The sequence below is a fragment of the Zea mays genome, chromosome 1 (genome assembly GCF_902167145.1).
Source record: "Zea mays cultivar B73 chromosome 1, Zm-B73-REFERENCE-NAM-5.0, whole genome shotgun sequence".
NCBI classification, from domain to species: domain Eukaryota; kingdom Viridiplantae; phylum Streptophyta; class Magnoliopsida; order Poales; family Poaceae; genus Zea; species Zea mays.
This window is the reverse complement of record NC_050096.1, coordinates 240525302-240549449: the sequence shown is the minus strand read 5'-3', so window position 1 is coordinate 240549449 and position 24148 is coordinate 240525302. Positions and strand designations below refer to the sequence as shown.

Sequence of the window (24148 nt, the reverse complement as noted above, 5' to 3'; positions counted from 1 at the left end):
GCGGAGGACATGGACGCGGATAGCAGGGAAACCAATCATGCGATTATTGGGCTGCAGCACCTCATTCCAGGAACTGCAGAATCTAGTTTTCAAGACTGGTGGCATAGGTTAGGAACGACAGTTCAAAAGACACAAAAGAAAGGATTCAATTCAGCTGTGATCCTAGTGGCCTGGTGGTTGTGGAAACACAAAAACTCTTGTGTCTTTGATGGGGCTACTCCGGACATCTCTAGGATTACTCAAGACATTAGGGACGATGCCAAGACGTGGTGTCTAGCTGGGGCTGCATGGCTGAAAGGTTTGTGGCCTTAACTCAGGGGGAGTTCAGGCCTGGTCGTCTTTTATATAGTCATCTGTGTAACAGCCCCTTAGCAAACTTTGTAACCACCTTTATTTGGTGGTCATTGTCCATGTCTATTTTGGACCTTTTCTTCTTAATATAATGATGCGTAACTCTCCTACGCGTTCGAGAAAAAATGCTTTTACTATGTATCTAGCCATAGTGTATATCTATGTCATAGCAAAAGCTATGCATCTAAAAAAGCCAAAAACGTCTTATAATTTGGAATGGAGTATTTCATTTTCAAGTTACGTGTTCGGTGTTCCTAGCAAATTTGCATGTCTGATGTCAAATGCATATTTACAAATGGTACTGTGCATCATGGTTTTTAAAGCGGTAAGGCGGTCCAAGGCGTTGGACCACCGCCTGGACGCCTAGGCGAGGTAAGCGGGCAAGGCGACTAGGCGTTAGACCTCCGCCTGGACGCCTAGGCGTTGCCTAGGCGACGCCTTAAGAACAGTGCTGTGCATGGATTTTGTATTTGTAAATTCATGTTTTTACTGATTTACACCAAATATACATGTACATAAGAAATTTAGAAATCCATGGGAGGTGAACTTGAAATTTGATCTTAGGCATGTTTTTTTTCTTAATGGCATGGTGTCTCAAACACTATTGTCTCAATCTGCCTATTCAGTCTTATAAGTTTATTATGCACCTCTCAACTTACTACATGTGTTAGTATTGGCATTTGCTGTATGTGTATGATGACCTTATGCTGCAGGAAGCCAGATCTAGTTCATCCAGACATATCTCACCAGCAAATTTCAATCATACCGGAACTGTTGATGCACAACCTATCTCAAAACAATACGTAAGTTCAATCATGTTTGGGCTAATTACTTTCCACCTTTTACCACAATACGTCAATACTTGCACTTATCAATCTCTTCAGTTTCCATGCAACTATCAAGTAAACTAAACAGTATTGCCTCAGTATGCTTATATGGTGAATACTCTTTAACTTTATTGTGCGATAATATGAACCAGACTGTTGTGTAACAATATGAACCAGACAGGTCTTGAACAACATATTTATTTTGCAATAAATTTCTATTCATCAACTTAAAAAGAATAACTCTGAACTTGGAACGATAGCATTTTATATCCAAAATCAAGATGCAGTTCATGATTAAGAGAGAAGATTTTTTCAACCTTCTGTACTTTGCCGTCCTATAAAGGAAGCTAATTCAAAATCTAGGTTTCGGACTTTTGGCGTATTTCTTCTTTTCCTGGCGTATTTCTTCTTTTCCTTTACTTTTGAGGCTGAGTACTGGTAATTTCTTGTCCTTTGGAGACTTCTTATTTCTTGTATATTATTTGTGCCGAGTACTTTCCACTTTTCTTAGAAAAAGGTTTGGTGCATTAAGTGTTAGCGTAACTATGTATTTCTATACTATATTCTCAACACATATTAGGTGTAGGGTTTCAGTATCTAGCCTCCTTCCATCCCTCCCACTCTCTCCACTGACGGTGCCGCCGGCATCTCCTCTATGGCCGAGCTCTCCCTCCTCGCCGTTGGGCCTCTGCACCCGCCGGCGCGTGCGCGCCACCCGTTCCTGGCGCCGCTCTCCCTGTTGCCGGCGCGCCGCCCACCCCTGGCGCCATCGTCACCGCGTACGATGGCCTCCCGTGTCACGATTCCACCACTTATGCATAGATCCAGCCAAGATAACAAGAGGGCAAGAAGGATAAAAGGATTAGAGTAATACAACTGTAACTCGCTGTCATCTAGCTGCTAATCCAACTGTAATAACTGATTAGCACTGTCATCTAGCTGTTAATCCAGCTGTAGTAATTGATTAGAAGTTAGACCCGCTTAGGGGCTTCTATAAATCTGAGCACTTGTAATGAAGGGATGAACGGAAATAACAGAAATCAAGCTACCACCACATACCTGTGTGATTTAGGGTTCTTGTTTGATTCGGCCAAGGGGGAAACCTCATGTTGGATGAACCCTAGGGAGAGGGAAAGCCATACCTGGGTGCAGATCCAAGGGTGGGCAAAACCCTAGACCAGGGTTCCTCACAATTGGTATCAAAGCTATTGTATCCTCGGAGGAGAAGTTGGCGGGAAGACGGTGTGACACAAGTTTGAAGGAAGGGAGGTGCTCAGAATTTTATTCATCATGGCACCTTCAGTTAAGCCGTCGGCACAGCCCCGGTTGGTAATCGAGGCTATCACCATGGAAGCAAAGCAGGCTGAAGCACGCTGGGAGAAGATGACGCTGGCCATCGAGAAGCTGACAGGAAGGTGGATGCCATGGAAGAAGAGAGGACGTTGCTTTGCAAGCAAATGGAGGAGAACGGTAAGACTGTTTCTCTTCTTCGTTTGGAAGCCATGGCAAGGTACATGGATCGTTATGGGAATGATTCTGAAGAAGCAGTAGAAAGAGATAGAAGAAATCCCTAGAATAGACGAGATAGAACTCACAGAGGTAGAGAGGAGAGTTCTGGGTGACTAGACAGAGATGGGGAACAGTTGCAGCAGCATATACCGAAGATGCCTTCCCAAAGTTTGGAGGAACGGAACCAGCCATTTGGATCATACAATGTGAAGATTATTTCAACCTTTATTGAGTCCCTGATTTCATGAAGTCCACTATGGTGTCTCTGAATTTTGAAGGTACTGCAGCACGATGGTTGCAGGTGGTCAGATTGAAGCAGGGGTTGGGAGATTGGAGGAATTTGTCTAGGCTTGTATTAGACAAATTTGGAGCTGAGGAATACCCAAGAGCCATGAGGAAATTATTGAGTATAAGGCAAAAAGGGGAGTAGAAGAATATGTGAAGGAGTTTGAAGAAGTAAGATATGCTACTGCTGTTCATAATCCTATGATGGATGAAATATTTTATGTCAATCAGTTTGTCAGAGGACTGAAGAATGAAATTTAGTATGCAGTTATGTCTCAGCTCCCTGCTATTGTTGACAAGGGAGGAATGAAGTTTCCCAAGCAGCATGTTGTTGGTAGATTGGGGGGAGGAAATAGAGCAGAAGGTAAAGGAGTAGAGGCAGGAGGATGGAGTAAGGAGAGACAACTAAAGGAGTATAGAAGAGCAAATGGTCTATGTTTCACTTGTGGAGAGAAGTTTGAACCTGGTCATCAGGCAAGGTGTCAGAGAGGAAATACAGTCCAGTTACATGTTCTAGCTCCTGAGGACATGGAGAAGGTATTAACTCCTGAAGTGTTGGAGTAGATAGAGCAAGAGGAGAAACAGGAAGAAGAGGAACTGAAGCTGTCTCTTCATGCTATTAGTGGGGCTGATGATTCTCAGTGTATCAGACTCAGAGCATTGGTTCAGCATCAGATGTTATTAATGTTGGTTGATTCTGGAAGTTCTACCATCTTTATTAGCAAGCAGATGGTGGAGAAGCTAAGGTTGGAGGTGGAAGAATGTGACCTAGTGAAGATAAAGGTGGCTAGTGGGGATATTATGGTAAGCACTCGGAGAGTAAGGGAAGTAAAGTGGTGGACTGGAGGGCATACCTTTGTCTTTCCTATGAGAGTTTTGGACATTGGAGTATATGATTCCATTTTGGGATTTGACTGGTTGAGGGCCCATAGTCCTATGAATTGTGATTGGGATAAAAAGACTTTGGAGTTTTATTATCAGGGACAGTGGGTCCAGATACAAGGAAATTGTGCTAAGGTCACAAAAATTCCTCAAGTGCATGCTGTTCAGGTACAGAAATGGTTAAAAGGGAATGATGTTTGGGCTTTTGTGCTGCTGGAACAGGTTGTGCAAAGGAAAGAAAAGGTGAAGGAGCAGTTAGCAGCACTACTCACAGAATTTCAGGATTTATTCTCTCAGCATACAACCCTACCTCCTAAAAGGGTGTTTGACCACTATATACCTTTGCTGCCAGGGTCAGTTCCAGTGAATGCCAGACCATATAGATATTCTCCACTACACAAAGATGAGATAGAGAGACAAGTGGCAGAGTTGCTCAAAGCAGGCTTGATTGTTCCAAGTGTGAGCTCTTTTGCTTCTCCAGTATTACTGGTACAGAAGAAAGATGGAACATGAAGGTTTTGCATAGATTACAGGAAACTCAATGATATGACAATGAAGAATAGGTTTCCAATGCCTTTGGTGGATGAGATTTTAGATGAATTAGCAGGCACAATATTTTTCCAGTTTGGATATGACAGCTGGGTACCATCAAATTAGGATGGGAGAGGAAGATGAGCACAAGACAGCTTTTAAAACCCATCATGGGCATTATCAATTCAGAGTAATGCCATTTGGGTTAACAAATGCTCCTACCACCTTTCAGTGTGCCATGAACTCTATTCTAGAACACTTTCTTAGAAGTTTGTGCTGGTTTTTATTGATGACATTCTCATTTACAGCCCTACACTGCAAGATCATGTTCAACATTTGAAGCAAGTTTTCAATGTGTTAAGGCACCACCAGTTTTATCTCAAAAGGAAGAAATGTGTGTTTGCTCAGGCAGAGTTGCAATATTTGGGCCATATTATTTCTAAGGAAGGGGTTGCTACTGATCCATCCAAAACTGACGCCATGGTCAGGTGGTCTGTGCCTACTTCTGTCACTGAGTTAAGAGGCTTCCAAGGTTTGACTGGATATTACAGGAAGTTTGTAAGGCATTATGGCACTTTGGCAAAGCCCTTGACAGTATTACTTCAAGGCAAGAAGGTATGGCTTTGGACAGTTGAAGCTCAAATGGCTTTTGAAAATCTGAAGCAGGCCATGACTCAAACACCTGGCCTTACCAAGGTTTGAGATACCTTTTGTGGTTGAGACTGATGCATGTGATGAAGGCATAGGAGCTGTCCTTATGCAGGAGCACAAACCATTGGCTTTCTTGAGTAAGGCCCTGGGTATGAATAATAAGCAACTATCCATTTATGAGAAGGAATTTCTAGCCTTAATTATGGCAGTAGACAGGTGGATGCCTTATCTGCAAAGGTCTCCTTTCACTATTATGACAGATCATCAGTCTCTTTCTTTTTTGGGAGAACAGCAACTTCAGTCTGAATTACAAAGAAAAGCTATGGCTAAGCTCATGGGTCTCCAGTTCAAAATAGTTTACAAGAAGGGTAAAGAGAATGTGGTGGCAGATGCTTTGTCTAGGGTGGGAGCAGCCATGACTTTAGCACTAGTTTCTGAAGTACAACCAGTTTGGCTTCAAGAAATTTTGAACTCTTATGCCATAGATGTACAGGCCCAACAGCTATTACAGAAGTTGGTAGTACAGAGTCCTGATGAAGATGGCTACTCTCTACATCAGGGAGTGATCAGGAAAGACCACCAAATTTGGGTAGGGGAGAATTCAGCCCTCAGAACCAAAATCATTGTAGCTTTACATGATTCATCATTGGGTGGTCATTCTGGAATCACTGCTACTTACCACAGAGTTAAAAAGTTGTTCTATTGGTCAGGCCTGAAAATTGACGTGGAATTGTTTGTGAAACAATGTGGAGTTTGTCAGCAGGCCAAAAGTCCCAAGCAGTATCCTTCTGGGTTACTTCACCCATTGCATGTGCCTGCAGGAGCTTGGCAAGACCTAACTATGGACTTCATTGAGAAGTTACCCAAGTCAGAAGGATATGATACTATCTTGGTGGTGGTAGATCGATTCACCAAGTATGCCCACTTCTTTCCCTTAAAGCACCCTTTCACTGCTCAGGGAGTGGCCCAAATCATGGTAGACTCAGTAGTCAAGCTGCATGGAGTGCCCAAAACAGTGGTGTCTGATAGGGACAAGATTTTTACAAGTGTTTTTTGGAAACATTTGTTCAAACTCTTGGATATCAGGCTTGCTTTAAGCATAGCCTATCAACCTCAGACAGATGGTCAGAGTGAGAGAGTTAATCAGTGTTTGGAGATGTATCTCAGATGTGCTGTACACTCCAACCCTCAGATATGGAAGTCTTGGCTATCATTAGCCGGATTATGGTATAACACCTCTTTCCACTCATCATTAGGTTGTTCACCTTTCCAGGCCCTTTATGGCTATGAAGCATCTGTCCTTGGAGTTCCTTTAGTCATTGGGTAGGAGGATGAGGGAGTTGTCCAGTTTGTACAACACAGAGCTGAGCATAGTGAGATGTTGAAGGCCACTTTGGCTAGAGCTCAGCAGAGGTATAAGCATTTTGCAGATAAAAAGAGGGTTCCCAGGGAGTTTCAGGTAGGGGAACAGGTGTTGCTCAAGCTCCATCCTTATGCTCAACATTCTGTGGTCAATAGACCTTATCCCAAATTAGCATTCAAGTATTTTGGGCCTTACACAGTGACCGAGAAAATTGGGCCAGCTGCTTATCGCTTGGATCTACCACCAGAAGCTCAGATCCACCATGTCTTCCATGTTTCCCAACTCAAACCCTTTGTTCCTAACTATACTCTGGTCTTTGATACTCTTCCTCAGCCAATGGATTTGGACAGGGAACTCTGGCTCCGGTAGAGATCTTGGATCGCAGAATTGTCAAGAAAGGCAACGCGACTGTGGTCCAAGTGCTACTCAGATGGTCTGGGCTTCCATCATCATGTGGTACTTGGGAGGATTTCAATGTGGCCAAGAACAGATTCCCAAAGGCCCTTGCTTGGGGTCAAGCAAGCTCTCAAGGGGGGGAGGGCAGATTGTCACAACTCCACTGATGCATAGATCCAGCCAAGATAACAAGAGGGCAAGAAGAAGGATAAAGGGATTAGAGTAATATAGCTGTAACTCGCTGCCATCTAGCTGTTAATCCAGTTGTAATAACTTATTAGCACTATCATCTAGCTTAGGGATGGCAATTTAATCCGTGGATTTGGATATCCGTCGGATATCCGACCCGACGGATAAGGATATGGATATGTTTTTTGACCCGCGGGTAAGACCCGTATCCGATCCGAGATAAAGTGGGCATGGATTTGGATATTAGATCTCACCCGCGGGTAATCCGTTGGATATCCGAAATTAACCATTAGTCCATTATTGCCAGGATGAACATAATTCTACTATCATTGACTAAAAAATTCAAACACAACTACTATAGCGCTAGCTCAAGTGCTCAAAACTACACTCGGATCGGATCAATATTGATTGTCATGTATTTGTTTTCATGTTGAGACATGTAGACATGTATTTTTGTCATGTTGAGAATGTTGCTTGTTGAAGGACATGTATATTTGTTTAAATTTTTATTAAATTTTAAGTTGTGTATGATGTTGAATTGGGAAGAAATTTGATTAATTATGTTATTCAATTGCTGAAATGGTTCTTTATCATATCCGATGGATATCCAATGGATATCCGAAACCCGATGGGCATGGATATGGATATGAATTTCTACCCGTGGATATAGTCATGGGCGGATATTATCTATAACCGTGGATATGTCTGCGGACAGATATTTCCAATATCCGATCCGAGTCCGACCCGTTGCCATCCCTAATCTAGCTGTTAATCCAGATGTAGTAAATGATTAGCAGTTAGACTCGCTTAGGGGCTTCTATAAATCTGAGCACTTGTAATGAAGAAGAGATGAACGGAAATAACAGAAATCAAGCTACCACCACATACCTGTGTGATTTAGGGTTCTTGTTTGATTCGGCCAAGGGGGAAACCTCGCGTCGGATGAATCCTAGGGAGAGGGAAAGCCATACTTGGGTGCAGATCCAAGGGTCGGCGAAACCCTAGACCAGGGGTCCTCACATCCCGACGGACGCTCATTCTTCCCAAACAGCGGGAGCCACTGCTCCGCACGACAGCGACCCCTCTGCTTCGTCCTTGGCCTCTCTTCCCCGCCGGAGGCCAGCACCGCCTACCCCGCGGGCTTGCCTGGCCTCCAGGCGACCACTGCCTCTCCCCCGACGGCGGGAGCCACTGTCCCCAACGCCGGCGACCATCTCTGCCCCTTCTCGACCTCTCCTCCTTGCCGGCGGATTGCAACGCCCCCCACATCACCTCCAACCTCGCCATCTTCTCCGGTCCCACCTCCAGACGTCCCCCCTTCGTCCCAGCAGCCGACACTGTGCCCCTTGGGTTCCTTGCGCCTAGCCCCCATTTCTTCGTCGCCGTGGAAGCTCCTGTCGTGCCATCTCTTGCCCTACCGAGCACCACCATGGTTCCCTGCCCTCATCCAACTTTGCCAGGGCAGCAGACCCTAACGCTGGTGCTCCTCTGACCGACGACATTCACTTCTCCGACACTTCTTCTGCCTAATTGGTCGTTTGCTGTGTGGACCGAGCACGCTTGGGCCTTCCCGCTACGGCCATCTCCGATCCGGCCATGCCACACATCGATGTGACGTTCCTACATCTGTCGTCACCGATGTCTCTCTTCGCTTGCCGATCGCACCCGTTTCTATCGCGCCGCCCATCCTCGTTGCGCCGCCTCCGTCACACACTGCGTCTGTCGATGTCTCCACCGCCCTCGCCACCGTCAAGGCTGCCATGGCCGCTGCACGGTAGCGCGAACGTGCGGCGGCCCTCGTCTGGAAGCATGAGCACACCGCCGCAGACGCTCTCGCCTGGCTGTAAGCCGAGCATCTCCTCCACGACTCCCCTGTTGTCGAGCTCCTTCCGGTGGCCCCAGTGGCACACCGTCCAATGGAATATGAGGCCTCGGTCATCGCGAACCTTCATGCCCAAACGGTCAGTGTCCTGAACATCCGACTGCTCGTCTCCGTCGTCCTTGACCCCGCGTCCACCCTCTATGCTCGCTGGTGCGGCCAAGTGCTCCTCACCCTTCAGTGCTATGCCCTCGAAGCTCATGTCCTTGTCGACGCTGCCTCCTCGCTGCTCCCATCCGGGCACTTGATGGGCGGTGTGTTCCTCTCGTGGATCCTCGGCACGCTCACTGGCGAGCTTCTGGACATCGTCCACGAGCGGGGGGGGGGGGGGGGGGGAGGGGAGGGCACTACTCGCCAAACCTGGGTTGCCCTCGAGGCCCAGTTCCTCAGCAACCGGGAAGCCTGCGCCTTCCACCTCGGCGCCTTCCTTAGTCGACGGTATGACCACCTGAAGGCCCTCATCAAGCGACCTGTGCCGTTCCCCACCTTCCACGACGTTCAGAACGAGCTACTTTTTGAGGAGCTCACCATGGACGCCGAGTCCCCTATGTCCACCACGACGCTCTATGGCGCGTCCTCCACGGACCAGTCCCCTCACCCTTCGATGACTAGGGGTGGGCCTACACACCCTCCTATCGCCCTATATGAAGGGAAGAAAGTAAATACAACAATCGAATAAAGCAACAACTTAATGTAGAACAACCGTGCTTATTAAGGTGTCGCTTATGCGACACTTAAGTGTTAAGGCATGCTTAGATGGCAAGGCGTCTTGCTCGCCTTGCCCACGAATGTAAGGCGCGGCGGCGGAGCAGGCGTATGGGCCGTGCTTGGGGCGCGCTGGCCGGTGTGTGGAGGACTAGAGGCGAGGGCGCGAGGCTACTGGCGGGATGGGGAGCCGCTGACGCCGCAGCCGAGCTTACGTGACGAGCGTGAGTCGGGGAGGGGAGCAGAATATGGAGCGCCGTGCTACGAGCCTGCGAGGAAGACGAATCGGCGTCGGCTATGTGCCTTTGCGGGAGCAGTTAAAAGGTTAGGGTACGTGTGGCTATGGTTGAACTTGGATTTGTGTTGAATTAATGGGTTTCTTGATGGGCCACCAAATAAAAGTCCATACCATTCTTTTTTTTTCTTTCCTTTTCTACTTTTTTCTGTCTAACATCTTTTGACAGTTTATAATTCAAAAAATACTAGATTCTTTGAAATCTGTACGTTAGAGATCCATTAGTGTTCTGGATCTAATTTTGTGTGCAAATACTCGCACGTGAACACCTCACCTTGACTCTATATTTTTCCTATCTTTATATTTTAGTATGGCATCGCCTTGCCTTACGCCTTTCTGCTTAAAAGGTAAAAAAAGCGTCGCTCGCCTTAACTCGCTTTAATAACTACGAGAACAAAAAAGTTATAAACCCTTTATATTCCTTTTACTTTGCTGACGAGTGAAAGTGTTGCATGTGGACGAATTATGGTAATCAAGCAGACTGTGAGGCTTGTTCATCTTGCGTACATAAGATTCTAGCTAAAAGTGCTTTATGGCAGTGCTAGAAACAAATTACAATTCAAGGCTCAAGTACTAATTTACCTTAGTTACATTTTTTTTTTTTGCACTTGCATGATTCAGATTCATGTCTTGCGATGCTTCCCAGTTCCCATCATACATGATATTTGTTTTCATGCATAAGTTGATACTGGGTTTTGCACTTATGTGGTTATTCAGATGGTGGGTATTCTTCATTTTGATGGTGCTTCAAAAGGGAACCCAGGTAAAGCAGGTGCTGGAGCTGTGCTTATGACTGAAGATGGAAGAGTGGTATAATAAAATACTTAGTGCACTTGATTTTTTTTTGTTTGTGGTTGCTCCATCTATCACTTGGTTCACTGATGTTATCACATAACCTTGAAGATATCTCGGCTTCGTGAGGGTCTTGGTGTCGCTACTAATAATGTTGCTGAGTATCGAGGCCTGATCTTAGGACTGAAATATGCGATTCGGCATGGATTCAAGAGAATTAAAGTACATGGGGACTCTCAACTTGTCTGCAATCAGGTATGGCTTTTTTCACTATAAGTAATCAAAGCTTTATCCCTTACTTTAGTTGGTTGTCTAGCTTCTCTGTTTTCTCATGATAGACATGTCATCCTGCCTAAGAGGCAAGGGCAATTGGGGAAAAAATAGCTGAATAGCATGTACAGATGTGTTTTTCTTTACATGCTATTCTACCTAAAAATAAAAATAGTGTTCCTCTCGTTTCACTCTGCAGAAATATAGTAACTAGCAAAGCTAAATAACTTTGTCCATGTTGTCTTAGTATTGTTCTCTGTGTAATTTTATATTCTGAAAGTAAGGAACATGTGCATAAGTACTCTCAATTTAGATTGTAGAATCATTTATGCCTTTTTCTTGAGAACTACATCCATTGCACAATCGATAATGTTCCTCTCCCGTTGAAATATTGGACCAGAGAATTATGGTCTCAAGAAATGCTGTTGTTGGTGCTTCTTACGGCCTTCTCTACCCTAAATAGGTGAATGGTGTTTGGCAAACGAAGCAGCCGAATATGATGGAGCTGTGCACTGAAGCGAGAAAGCTAAAAGAGAACTTCCATTCCTTTGAGATCATCCATGTTCGACGGGTATGCATTGCATTTATAGTTTTACATAAGCTTGCAGACTCTTTGGTTTTGCATCATAGACATTATTGGTCAAAACAGATATTCTTTGCACCACAATCGATGTTATTTGCAAGTGCTGGCCACCTGTATATGCTTTAGTTAAGCAAGCTACCACAGCAATGGTTGCTTTCATCAGATTGAAAGAAAATAATAAAAAAAAGAAGCATTAGTTTCTATTGTTCTTCTAAGTGCTCTGCTGATTTTACCCCTTTCCTGCTTCTGAATGAAGGAGTGGAATGCTGAGGCGGATCGTCAGGCGAACATCGGTATCACGCTTGCAAGTACTACACAACATCCATCATCCCTCAATTCCAGTTTTCTTTTCTTATTTTCATAAAAATCAGTAAATCACTGACTACGCTACATTGCAGGTGGCGCCGTGTTTGAGGAGCGTGGTGACATCTGATACATAGCTAGCAACGTATGTATTTAACTAACTAGCTTGACCTTTGACTTGCACCTTTGTCGAGCTTCTATGCTGCTCTGCAGCAGCCATCAGGAGCTGAGGTGATGGCCTGCCGTCTAGTAGGCACTATATCCAATTACTTTACACTAGTTGGACCTATTTCACCATCAAGCTGCTACGGAAGCCTGATTTCTGCTATGGGGCCTCAGTTTGATGTGAAACTGTGCTTTGGAAGCTTGATGTTGCTCGATAAGTTGATCTATGAATGGAGAATTTTAATTTGTCAGCTAGCCTTTAGATCGCTATTTAGATTTTGGATTTGAACACTCTTTGAACTAGCATCCTTAGGCTATCTTCAACACCTTACTCATAATCATACTCATATTCAAACTTTATTCTGTATAGTGGAAAACAGTGGTGAATTCACGGACATGGTCTAACGTTTCATGCCATGAATTTTGGTAGAATTAACATATTCCTTTTGCATATAAAAATTTGAGTAAAAATGTATTAACGATCCTTGAACTTGGTGTGCTGTGTTACTTAGGTCATTAAAAGGGGCGGATGCAAGAGGTAGTCTGGGCAGATCCTTGACTATCCGAAAAACAAACTACTACTCAGTGTTTAAGCTCATAATCTAATCTATGCAACTTACAACATAATCTGATGAATTAAATGCACTATGCGATAATTTGATTATTTTTTTCTCATGTATAGAATTGATGAAAATTCTATATATATATGTGGTACTGAATTATGCTAAGTATTACATGTCAAATTATATATATATATATATATATATATATATATATATATATATATATATATATATATATATATATATATATATATATATATATATATATATATATATATATATATATATATATATATGGTATGCTGTGTCACCGAACTCTCAATCAGCAAAACGGTCCTTGAACTTGATCGGCCATCTAAAACCGGATTTATTTAAACTACATGTGAACTTGAACGGCCATCTAAAACCGGATTTATTTAAACTAGATGTCGACGTGGATTAACTTGTTCTGTTTGGTTTCTAACAAACACAAGCTCTGTTTGGTTTCTAAACACAAGCTCACAACATACATTTCATGAGTTGATTAACTTTTTTTGTTTGATTAATAAAAAATATAATAAAATGACAGATTTCAAGGGCACGGCGATGGGCCTATCAACTATTTCGGTGGCTCATGTAACCCAGTTCAAAGTTGTGAAACATCAATTTCAATAGTTCTCTAAAAAATCTTCCTAAACCAATGTTTAGCTAGTTGCCAAATATCTATTGAGAGTAAAAAATAGCTTGGTGTCTAACCTCTACTCCATTCAAGCATTAGTTTCGACAGTCGTTCTGTGCTATATTTTTTTCACAAACCTCCCTCACTTTTCTTTAATCAACCCGCGCTCCGTCTGACACGGCCACCGTTTCTCCTGCCCTCGCCCCCACCATGCGCTCGTGCAATAGCCTCTGCGCCAGAATTGTGATCGCCCTCCTACCTCCCAACGACCTCCGCGATAGCTACTTACTCCTTTTCTCTGTTCTGTCATGCGTAGCTGTGGGAAACCCTCTGCTGCGTAACCAATCACTCTACGTGTTGCGCAATCACACCACCTGATCCCTCATCATCATCCTCGCCTGTAGCACCTCAAATCTATTCCCTAAAAGTATTTGTTTTCAAATAAAACCCTCAAATCTTATGCTTAAAAGTCAAACTCCTTTGTTAGTGCATTCATTCTTGGAGCATGATTTTTTTGTCAAAATTTGGAAGGAATTTGTTTTCATATTCCACTGATACCCTCTCTCGTGCACTCCTGCCCTCTGTCCACACTCGCTGTCGCCGTCATACCACCATTGCTCGTGGCCAAGCGTCTCTGGAGCTTCTCTGCCTTTGCTAAGGTCGCTGACGAGATCCCCAAAGCCCGTTGCTGCTTCTCTGTGTCTTCCTATAAGTGCAATCAACCCTAACTGAGGGTTTTGGTGATTTAATGATAAAATAAATAAGAGTACTAACGAGTTTGCTCCTAGTATATGCTCAGAATGTACATGAACTAAAGCAGTCACAACCACTATTGAGAAATCAAATAGGAAGTTTCAAGGACAAAGAAAACACATAAGCGGTACCCTTGGAAATACTCCATGCGACGGACGTATAAAATTTTATATATATCTTGAGTCGCAGGATCTAATTCTTCCTTGGTTGTTTTCGCATAGGTAATGGCGTTTGTTATAGCTCAAGCATCCAAATTGAAAAGCTATTTTTGAAAGCCAAAATCTCTTGAACACTCTATGTCTGACTGTTGTTAGGTTTGAGAAATTGAGAGTGTTCTTGTTGAAAAGGAGTTAAACTTCTTCAGCTGCAGTTGAGCTTTTTCAGCTGAGTTAAACTTCAGCTGAGTTGAGCTTTTTCAGCTGAGTTGATCTTCAGCTGAGCTAAACTCTTCAACTGCAGGTGAGATTTTTCAGCTGCAGTTGAGCTTTCTCAACTACAGTTGAACTTCAACTTCAACTATGAACCTCTTTGACCATACACCAGTTGAACCTGCCTCCGGGCCAGTTCAACTTGGGTTTTCTCTCCTGAACTTTCTAGTCAAGGCCAGTTGAACTGGTCCTCAGGGGCGATTCAACTGGTCCCTAACCCCTCTGACTAGACTGTCGAACAGTCTGCTAGTCAGACTAGCAGACGGACCGACGGAGCTGTCAGGGGCGGTTCAACCCATAGGGTAGTTCAACCGGTTTTGGTCAACTTGACTAGACTGTGCAGCAGTCTCGCAGACAGGCTACCAGGTCTGCCAGGGATGGTTCAACCGGTTTGGGTTCGAAAAATCTGGTCAAACGGGTAGTTTTGAGCCGGGCTATATATAGACCCCCACACCCCTCTCTTTAAAGTTGTTGGTCACACCCACATTCATTGCTCACCTAACTTGAGACAAAGACACACTTCTTCATCTCCCACCCAAACTTGCTCTCGATTCAACTCGGTTGAAGGAGCCCTTTGGTGTGAGGTTTGTGCTTGTGCTCACGGATTTGGTTTTCCTCTCCCATCTCTTTCTAATTTCTTGAGCTTGTTGCAAACACCTCTTGTGCGATTTTAGTGTTTGAAACCCTAGGTTTCAAGACGGTTTGAGGTTGCTTGGGAGTCTCCAAATTTGTGTACTACCCAAGAAGTTTGTAATCCCTGCTCTTGTGAGCAATGTTTGAGATAAGGAATCCCTTGACCTTGGTGGTTGGGTTGTGGAGGATTATGGTTGAAAAAGACCTGACCCTTTGTGGGCTCCTCAACGGGGAGTAGGACACCTTTGTGGTGTGGTCGAACCTCAGGATAAATCTTGTGTCTTGTGTTCTTGCTCGTTTTGTGATTGTGATTTTGTTTGGCAAGATAGACATATAGGTTTACTCGTCGTGTGGATCTTGTGGTGAAATAAATCTCATATATTCACCATCCACACTTTGCTTATCGGTTGCATTTTTCCTCTATAAGAGATTCACACTATATTTTCCGCATAGTTCATTGTCTAGATTTATTTTAACAGTTGGACTGGTTCAGAGTAGTTCCACTTGCCCGTGTAGCAGTTGAACTGGCATGCACCAGTTGAACTGTAGATTTAACAGTATTTCGAAGTTTGTGGTGATAATTTTCAGGTTTAGCCTATTCACCCCCCGCTCTCTAGGCTACTTTCACTTCCCTGGCTCGGTCCAGCTCCACAGCAGCACCTCGACCACACCGGAGCTCCATTGTTCGCCGTTCATCGTCGTCCGTCGTTCTCGTCCCGTCCACCCTCTCAGTGAGGCATGTACCATGCTCGCCTTCCTCCTAGCTTCACCCTGAACCTATCCCAGTCACGTTGGCCACCCGAAATGTCTTTTCGGTCGACTCCGACGAGGATCCGGCCATGTGCCGCCGCGCGCCGCCCCTCTCCCCGGTGTCACCCCTCCTAGCTCTCGGAGTCGCGTGAACGAAGCCGAGCCGAGCCCCCCTATTCATTGGATCCCGGTCGCGTGGCCCATTTTATTCTAAACCAAGTCGGCTCACCCCAATTTAATCCCAGACCTCGAATCTTGATCAGATGGCCCCAGATTGCCTATACCCCTTCACATGAGCCGCGCCATCGCTTTTGCGAAACCCCCTGCGTTGGTACATAAATACCCACCTGTTTTTATAGTTCAAATATCTTTTCAAATAGGTCCTAGAATTTATGGTTTAGCCCCTGCGCTTTTGATTTATACAACCCGAAGTCCTCGCCCTGGCCCTTTTTCACCAGAGCCACTCGGTTTCCAAAATAGGACTCGTAGGCCCCTGATCTTTATAGAAAAACCCCTAGAGCTTAGTTTTTATTGCATATAGGTCCCTACAACCTTGTTTTCTTTATAACTTGAGTATTTTATACCCAAATAAATTGGTTCTTGTTTTGTTAAGTTACTAGAAATATGCTAAACATTTTAAGATACTTTTTATGGCAGTTTCCCTCTAAAATTGGGTATTTCTAGGTTATTAGTAATGACAAGATATATGTTTTCTTGGTTAAAGTTTTTTTAAAAAGAGAGGCTTTGTTTCTAAATCAAATCTAGGGGCAAATAATAGACTAAGTACCCCTCTCCCATAAGTTTGTTTATACATGCCTTCTCTTGTTTCATGATTGATGTATGTTTATTAAATGTTGTATGTTTCCTTTATTTTGCATGTGTGCTATTAGAAGATACTTCTGTGATAGAAAATCAGAAATAGTTCGAAGAGGAACCTCAGGAATATATCCCAGACGGGGATCCCCATCTCCGTTTAAATTATAATTAGGACATACATCTTTGTTATTAATATAAAATATTGTTATTTATACACATTGTCAGATGTAAGAAATTATTATGTATACACTAAAATAAACACATTTGTACAATTAGTGGTCTCTTGGTGGGATAATTATTTATTTTTATCATTAACTAGTACACGAAAACATCATCACTTGCAATTTAACAGGTTCCCGTGGTGAACGGGGATAAGAATGCTTCCTCGTCCCTATCCCCATTTACCCGTTGGGAGATGAATTTTTCCCGTTTTCATCTCCGCGGAAGAAGTTTCTTTTTCATCCCCATCTCTTAATAGAGGAATTTCTTACGGAGAATCGGAGATGGGGTCTCCATTGCCATCTCTAACGTGGACGGAGCACCGACTACGACAACAGTGCACGTACATCGCCGTAGCTTGCGGGGTTGTCAACATCACATGCCGATGTGAAGTACCCTAGGGCGTCTTTAGATGCTAGCTTGGAAAAAGTGTTAGGATTTATGGGCTAGGCCCAATTAAGATATTCAAATAAATCCCAGAAAAATCTCAAAAGCCCATATAAGTGGATGGCTAAGGAATAGGTGGAACCAATAGCACCATATTGCTAGCTCTAGTGGAGTAGAGCTAGCTTAAATATGGAAGCCACACTCACTCACCAAGTCATGGATGAGAGGAGAGAGTGTGGAGAGCCACACGCGCGCGCGCTCGCTCGCCTCGCCTCGCCTGGCCTGGCCGGGGCGGGGCGGGGCGGGGCGGGGCGAAGGGCGCGGGCGCACGACATGCGCGTGAATGGTCCGCCTGAGAGCACCTAGAGGGGGGGGGGTGAATAGGTGATCCTGTGAAACTTAAACTTATAGCCACAAAAACTTGTTAAGTGTTAGCACAATAATCGCCATGTGGCTAGAGAGAAGGTCTTGCACAATACGATAATCACAAAGAATTCAACACAGAGAAGACACAGTGATTTATCCCGTGGTTCGGCCAAGTACAAAACTTGCCTACTCCACGTTGTGGCGTCCCAACGGACGAGAGTTGCACTCAACTCCTCTCAAGTGATCCAATGATCAACTTGAATACCACAGTGTTATGCTTTTCTTTTCTTATCCCGTTCGCGAGGAATCTCCACAACTTGGAGCCTCTCGCCCTTACACTTTTGATGTTCACAAAGAATCACAGAGTAAGGAAGGGAAGCAACACACACAAATCCACAGCAAAATGCGCACACACACGGCCACGAATCGAGCTCAAAAGACTATCTCAAAGTTCTCACTAGAACGGAGCTCGAATCACTGAGAATGACAAACGAATGCGCAAAGACTGAGTGTGGATGATCAAGAATGCTCTAAGGTTGCTTGGTATATTCCTCCATGCGCCTAGGGGTCCCTTTTATAGCCCCAAGGCAGCTAGGAGCCGTTGAGAGAAAATCTGGAAAGCCATTCTTGCCTTCTGTCATCGGGGGCACCGGACAGTCCGGTGCACACCGGACACTGTCCGGTGCCCGATTTCCTTCCTTAAATAGCGAAGCCTACCGTTGGCAGACTTGGAGCCGTTGGCGCACCGGACATGTCCGGTGCACACCGGACAGTCCGGTGCCATCTTCTAGCCGTTGGCTCGGCCACGTGTCCCACGCAGATTGCGCGGCCGACCGTTGGCCCGGCCGACCGTTGGCTCACCGGACAGTCTGGTGCACACCGGACAGTCCGGTGAATTTTAGCCGTACGTCGCCGGTGAATTCCCGAGAGCGGCCACTTCGCCCGAGCCAGCCTGGCACACCGGACACTGTCCGGTGCACCACCGGACAGTCCGGTGTGCCAGACAGAGCTGAGTCTTGGCTGTACACAGCCAAGCCTTTTTCACCTCTTTTCTTTTCTTCTTCTTTCTATTTCTAACACTTAGACAAGTATATTAGTACACAAAACCAATGTACTAAGGCTTAGAAACATACCTTTACTCTTGATTTGCACTTTGTTCATCCATGGGCATAGATTCACATTTAAGCACTTGTGTTGGCACTCAATCACCAAAATACTTAGAAATGGCCCAAGGGCACATTTCCCTTTCAATCTCCCCCTTTTTGGTGATTTATGCCAACACAACATAAAGCAACTAGAACAAGTGCAATATCACTTCAAATAAAAACTCAAATTTATTTTGATTCAATTTGGCATATATGGATCATCCTTTGCCACCACTTGGTTTGTTTTTGCAAATCAAACTCAAAATCCTATCTCTAAGTCAAATCCACTTGTAGAGACATAAAGAGAGGTTTTCCAAAGAAAATTGATTCAAGATTCCAAAAACTCCCCCTTTTTCCCATAATCAACACTTCTCCCCACAAGAGGCCAACTTTTGACAAAAGAGACAATGCAAGAGTTTTGACAAACCAAGAGCTCTATCCTACTGTTTTCAAAGTTTCTCAAGTGGTAGCTGATCCATTTATTGCTTTGGCCTTGAATTTCTCCCCCTTTGGCATCAAGCACCAAAACGGGATCAATCTTGGCCCTTTAACCCCATTGCCTCACCAAAATCTTCAATTAAGAGCAAATAGGCAATAAGAGTTTAAAGATGAACTTGGAATAAGTTACCCTCTCATCGGAGTGCAGTGGAAGTCTTTCACGGTCCAAGTCCACCTTTCCCTTTCAAACCTTCTTTGAGACTAAAACAATCAAACTCAAACAAACGGTTAGTCTCAAAGGGTCAAGTTGTAACACATCTCCCCCTAAATATGTGCATTACTGGCACAAGGACTTGTGAGGTCCGGGGAGTGCTTGTACAACTTGAGCACCATAATAAGCAACACAATGCAGAATGAACATGATTAAAGGCATAAACACATGTATGCTATAAATCAATCCAGGTTCCGCGAATCTAAGACATTTAGCTCACTACGCAACCTGCAAAAGGTCTTCTCATCTAGAGGCTTAGTGAAGATATCGGCTAGCTGGTTCTCGGTGCTAACATGAAATACTTCGATATCTCCCTTTTGCTGGTGGTCTCTCAAAAAGTGATGCCGGATGTCAATGTGCTTTGTGCGGCTGTGTTCAACAGGATTTTCCGCCATGCGGATAGCACTCTCATTGTCACATAGGAGTGGGACTTTGCTCAGATTGTAGCCAAAGTCCCGAAGGGTTTGCCTCATCCAAAGTAGCTGCGCGCAACACTGTCCTGCGGCAACATACTCGGCCTCAGCGGTGGATAGGGCAACAGAGGTTTGTTTCTTAGAGTTCCACGACACCAGGGACCTTCCTAAGAATTGGTACGTCCCTGATGTACTCTTCCTATCGACCTTACATCCAACATAGTCGGAATCTGAGTATCCAACCAAGTCAAAGGTAGACCCCTTTGGATACCAGAGCCCGAAGCAGGGCGTAGCAACCAAATATCTAAGAATTCGCTTCACCGCCACTAAGTGACACTCCTTAGGATCGGATTGAAATCTAGCACACATGCATACGCTAAGCATAATATCCGGTCTACTAGCACATAAATAAAGTAAAGACCCTATCATTGACCGGTATGCTTTTTGATCAACGGACTTACCTCCTTTGTTGAGGTCGGTGTGTCCGTCGGTCCCCATCGGAGTCTTTGCGGGCTTGGCGTCCTTCATCCCAAACCGCTTTAGCAGATCTTGCGTGTACTTCGTTTGGGAGATGAAGGTGCCGTCTTTGAGTTGCTTCACTTGGAACCCAAGGAAGTAGTTCAACTCGCCCATCATCGACATCTCGAATTTCTGCGTCATCACCCTGCTAAACTCTTCACAAGACTTTTGGTTAGTAGAACCAAATATTATGTCATCAACATAAATTTGGCACACAAACAAATCACCATCACATGTCTTAGTAAAAAGAGTTGGATCGGCTTTCCCAACCTTGAAAGCATTAACAATTAGAAAGTCTCTAAGGCATTCATACCATGCTCTTGGGGCTTGCTTAAGTCCATAGAGCGCCTTAGAGAGCTTACACACGTGGTCGGGGTACCGTTCATCCTCGAAGCCAGGGGGTTGCTCCACGTACACCTCCTCCTTGATTGGCCCGTTGAGAAAAGCGCTCTTCACATCCATTTGGAACAACCTGAAAGAATGGTGAGCGGCATATGCTAGCAAGATACGAATTGATTCTAGCCTAGCCACAGGAGCAAACGTCTCCTCAAAGTCCAAACCTGCGACTTGGGCATAACCTTTTGCCACAAGTCGAGCCTTGTTCCTCGTCACCACCCCGTGCTCGTCCTGTTTGTTGCGGAATACCCACTTGGTTCCCACAACGTTTTGCTTGGGACGAGGCACCAGTGTCCAAACTTCATTTCGCTTGAAGTTGTTGAGTTCCTCCTGCATGGCTAACACCCAGTCCGGATCTAGCAAGGCCTCTTCTACCCTGAAAGGCTCAATAGAAGAGACAAAGGAGTAATGCTCACAAAAATTAACTAATCGAGATCGAGTAGTTACTCCCTTGCTAATATCACCCAGAATTTGGTCGACGGGATGATCCCTTTGAATCATCGCTCGAACTTGGGTTGGCGGTGCCGGTTGTGCTTCTTCCTCCATCACATGATCATCTTGTGCTCCCCCTTGATCACACTCCTCTTGATGAACCTGTTCATCGTTTTGAGTTGGGGGATGCATCATTGTTGAGGAAGAAGGTTGATCTTGCTCCAATTGTTCCTGTGGTCGCACATCACCAATCGCCATGGTGCGCATAGCGGCCGTTGGAACGTCTTCTTCATCTACATCATCAAGATCAACAACTTGCTCTCTTGGAGAGCCATTAGTCTCATCAAATACAACATCGCTAGAGACTTCAACCAAACCCGATGATTTGTTGAAGACTCTATACGCCTTTGTATTTGAGTCATAACCTAACAAAAACCCTTCTACAGCTTTGGGAGCAAACTTAGAATTTCTACCCTTCTTTACTAGAATGTAGCACTTGCTCCCAAATACACGAAAGTAAGATACATTGGGTTTGTTACCGGTTAGTAGCTCATACGAAGTCTTCTTGAGGAGGCGATGAAGGTAGACCCTGTTGATGGCGTGGCAAGCCGTGTTCACGGCTTCCGACCAGAAACACTCGGGGGTCTTGAATTCTCCAAGCATCGTCCTCGCCATATCGATTAGTGTCCTGTTCTTCCTCTCTACCACACCATTTTGCTGTGGTGTGTAGGGAGCGGAGAACTCGTGCTTGATCCCTTCCTCCTCAAGGAACTCCTCCACTTGAAGGTTCTTGAACTCGGACCCGTTGTCGCTCCTTATCTTCTCCACCTTGAGCTCAAACTCATTTTGAGCTCTCCTGAGGAAGCGCTTGAGGGTCCCTTGGGTTTCAGACTTATCCTGCAAAAAGAACACCCAAGTGAAGCGGGAAAAGTCATCAACAATAACTAGACCATACTTACTTCCTCCTATGCTTAGATAGGCGACGGGTCCGAAGAGGTCCATATGTAGTAGCTCCAGGGGTCTTGAAGTGGTCATCACATTCTTGCTGTGATGCGCTCCTCCCACTTGTTTACCTGCTTGACATGCTGCACAAGGTCTATCTTTTTCGAATTGCACGTTAGTCAAACCTATCACGTGTTCTCCCTTTAGAAGTTTGTGAAGGTTCTTCATCCCCACATGTGCTAAGCGGCGATGCCACAACCAGCCCATGCTAGTCTTAGCAATTAAGCATGCATCTAGACCGGCCTCCTCTTTTGCAAAATCAACTAAATAAAGTTTGCCGTCTAATACACCCTTAAAAGCTAGTGAACCATCACTTCTTCTAAAGACAGACACATCTACATTTGTAAATAGACAATTATATCCCATATTGCATAATTGACTAACAGACAACAAATTATATCCAAGGGACTCAACTAAAAACACATTAGAGATAGAGTGCTCATTAGATATTGCAATTTTACCTAACCCTTTTACCTTGCCTTGATTCCCATCACCGAATATAATTGAATCTTGGGAATCCTTATTCTTGACGTAGGAGGTGAACATCTTCTTCTCCCCCGTCATATGGTTTGTGCATCCGCTATCAATAATCCAGCTTGAACCCCCGGATGCATAAACCTGCAAGGCAAATTTAGGCTTGGGTCTTAGGTACCCAACTCATGTTGGGTCCTACAAGGTTAGTGCAAATATCCTTAGGGACCCAAATGCAAGTTTTGTCTCCCTTGCATTTTGCCCCTAACTTCCTAGCAACTATTTTCCTATCCTTTCTACAAATAGCAAAGGAAGCATTTAAAGCACGATAAATTGTAGAAGGTTCATTCATTACTTTCCTAGGAGCATGAATAATATTCTTTCTAGGCACATGATGAATAGCACTTCTCCTAGACATATTTCTACCATGCATATAGGAAGAACTAGAAGCAAACATGGCATGAGAATCAAAATCATCATAAGCATTATAACTCCTATAAGCATTTCTAGTTTGTCTCCTATCATGGTACATAAAAGCATGGTTCTTTTTAGCACTACTAGCCATAGGAGCCTTCCCTTTCTCCTTGGCGGAGATAGGAGCCTTATGGCTTGTCAAGTCCTTGGCTTCCCTCTTGTAGCCAAGTCCATCCTTAATTGAGGGGTGTCTACCAATTGTGTAGGCATCCCTTGCAAATTTTAGCTTATCAAAATTACTCTTGCTAGTCTTAAGTTGAGCATTAAGATTAGCCAATTCATCATTAAGTTTGGAAATTGAAACTAGGTGTTCACTACAAGCATCAATGTCAAAATCTTTACACCTATTACAAGTTTCAACAATTTCTACACAAGATGTTGATTTACTAGCTATTTCTAACTTAGCATTTAAATCATCATTAAAACTCTTTAACTTAGCAATAGTTCCATGACAAGAAGATAGTTCACTAGAGAGCATTTCATTTCTCTTAATTTCTAGAGCAAGAGATTTCTGAGCTTCTACAAATTTATCATGTTCTTCATACAACAAATCCTCTTGCTTTTCTAAAAGTATATTCCTATCATTCAAGGCATCAATCAATTCATTAATTTTGTCTACCTTGGTTCTATCTAATCCCTTGAATAAGCATGAGTAATCTATCTCATCATCATCACTAGACTCATCCTCACTTGAAGAAGCATAAGTACTAGTATTATGAGTGCTTACTTTCTTCTCCCTTGCCATGAGGCAAGTGTGTCGCTCGTTGGGGAAGAGCGATGACTTGTTGAAGGCGGTGGCGGCGAGTCCTTCATTGTCGGAGTCGGACGAAGAGCAGTCCGAATCCCACTCCTTGCCAAGATGAGCCTCGCCCTTTGCCTTCTTATAGTTCTTCTTTTTCTCCCTCTTGTTCCCTTGATCCTGATCACTATCATTGTCGGGACAGTTAGCAATAAAATGACCAAGCTTACCGCATTTGAAGCATGAGCGCTTCCCCTTGGCTTTGGTCTTGCTTGGCTGTCCCTTGCGACCTTTAAGCA

The 24148-nt window shown here is 44.4% G+C and overlaps 1 protein-coding gene across 1 annotated transcript in view; it reads left to right on the top strand.

The window, feature by feature from the left end:
• LOC100191864 (uncharacterized) overlaps positions 1–12337 on the top strand; it is a 28209-nt gene extending 15872 nt beyond the window's left edge. The window contains exons 5-10 of the mRNA NM_001367159.1: positions 1065–1154; positions 10581–10673; positions 10767–10910; positions 11389–11496; positions 11765–11816; positions 11907–12337. Coding sequence (NP_001354088.1) covers positions 1065–1154; positions 10581–10673; positions 10767–10910; positions 11389–11496; positions 11765–11816; positions 11907–11941 — 522 coding nt within the window. The 3' untranslated portion in view covers positions 11942–12337. The remainder of the gene's footprint in view (positions 1–1064; positions 1155–10580; positions 10674–10766; positions 10911–11388; positions 11497–11764; positions 11817–11906) is intronic.
• The last annotated feature ends 11811 nt before the right edge of the window (positions 12338–24148 follow it).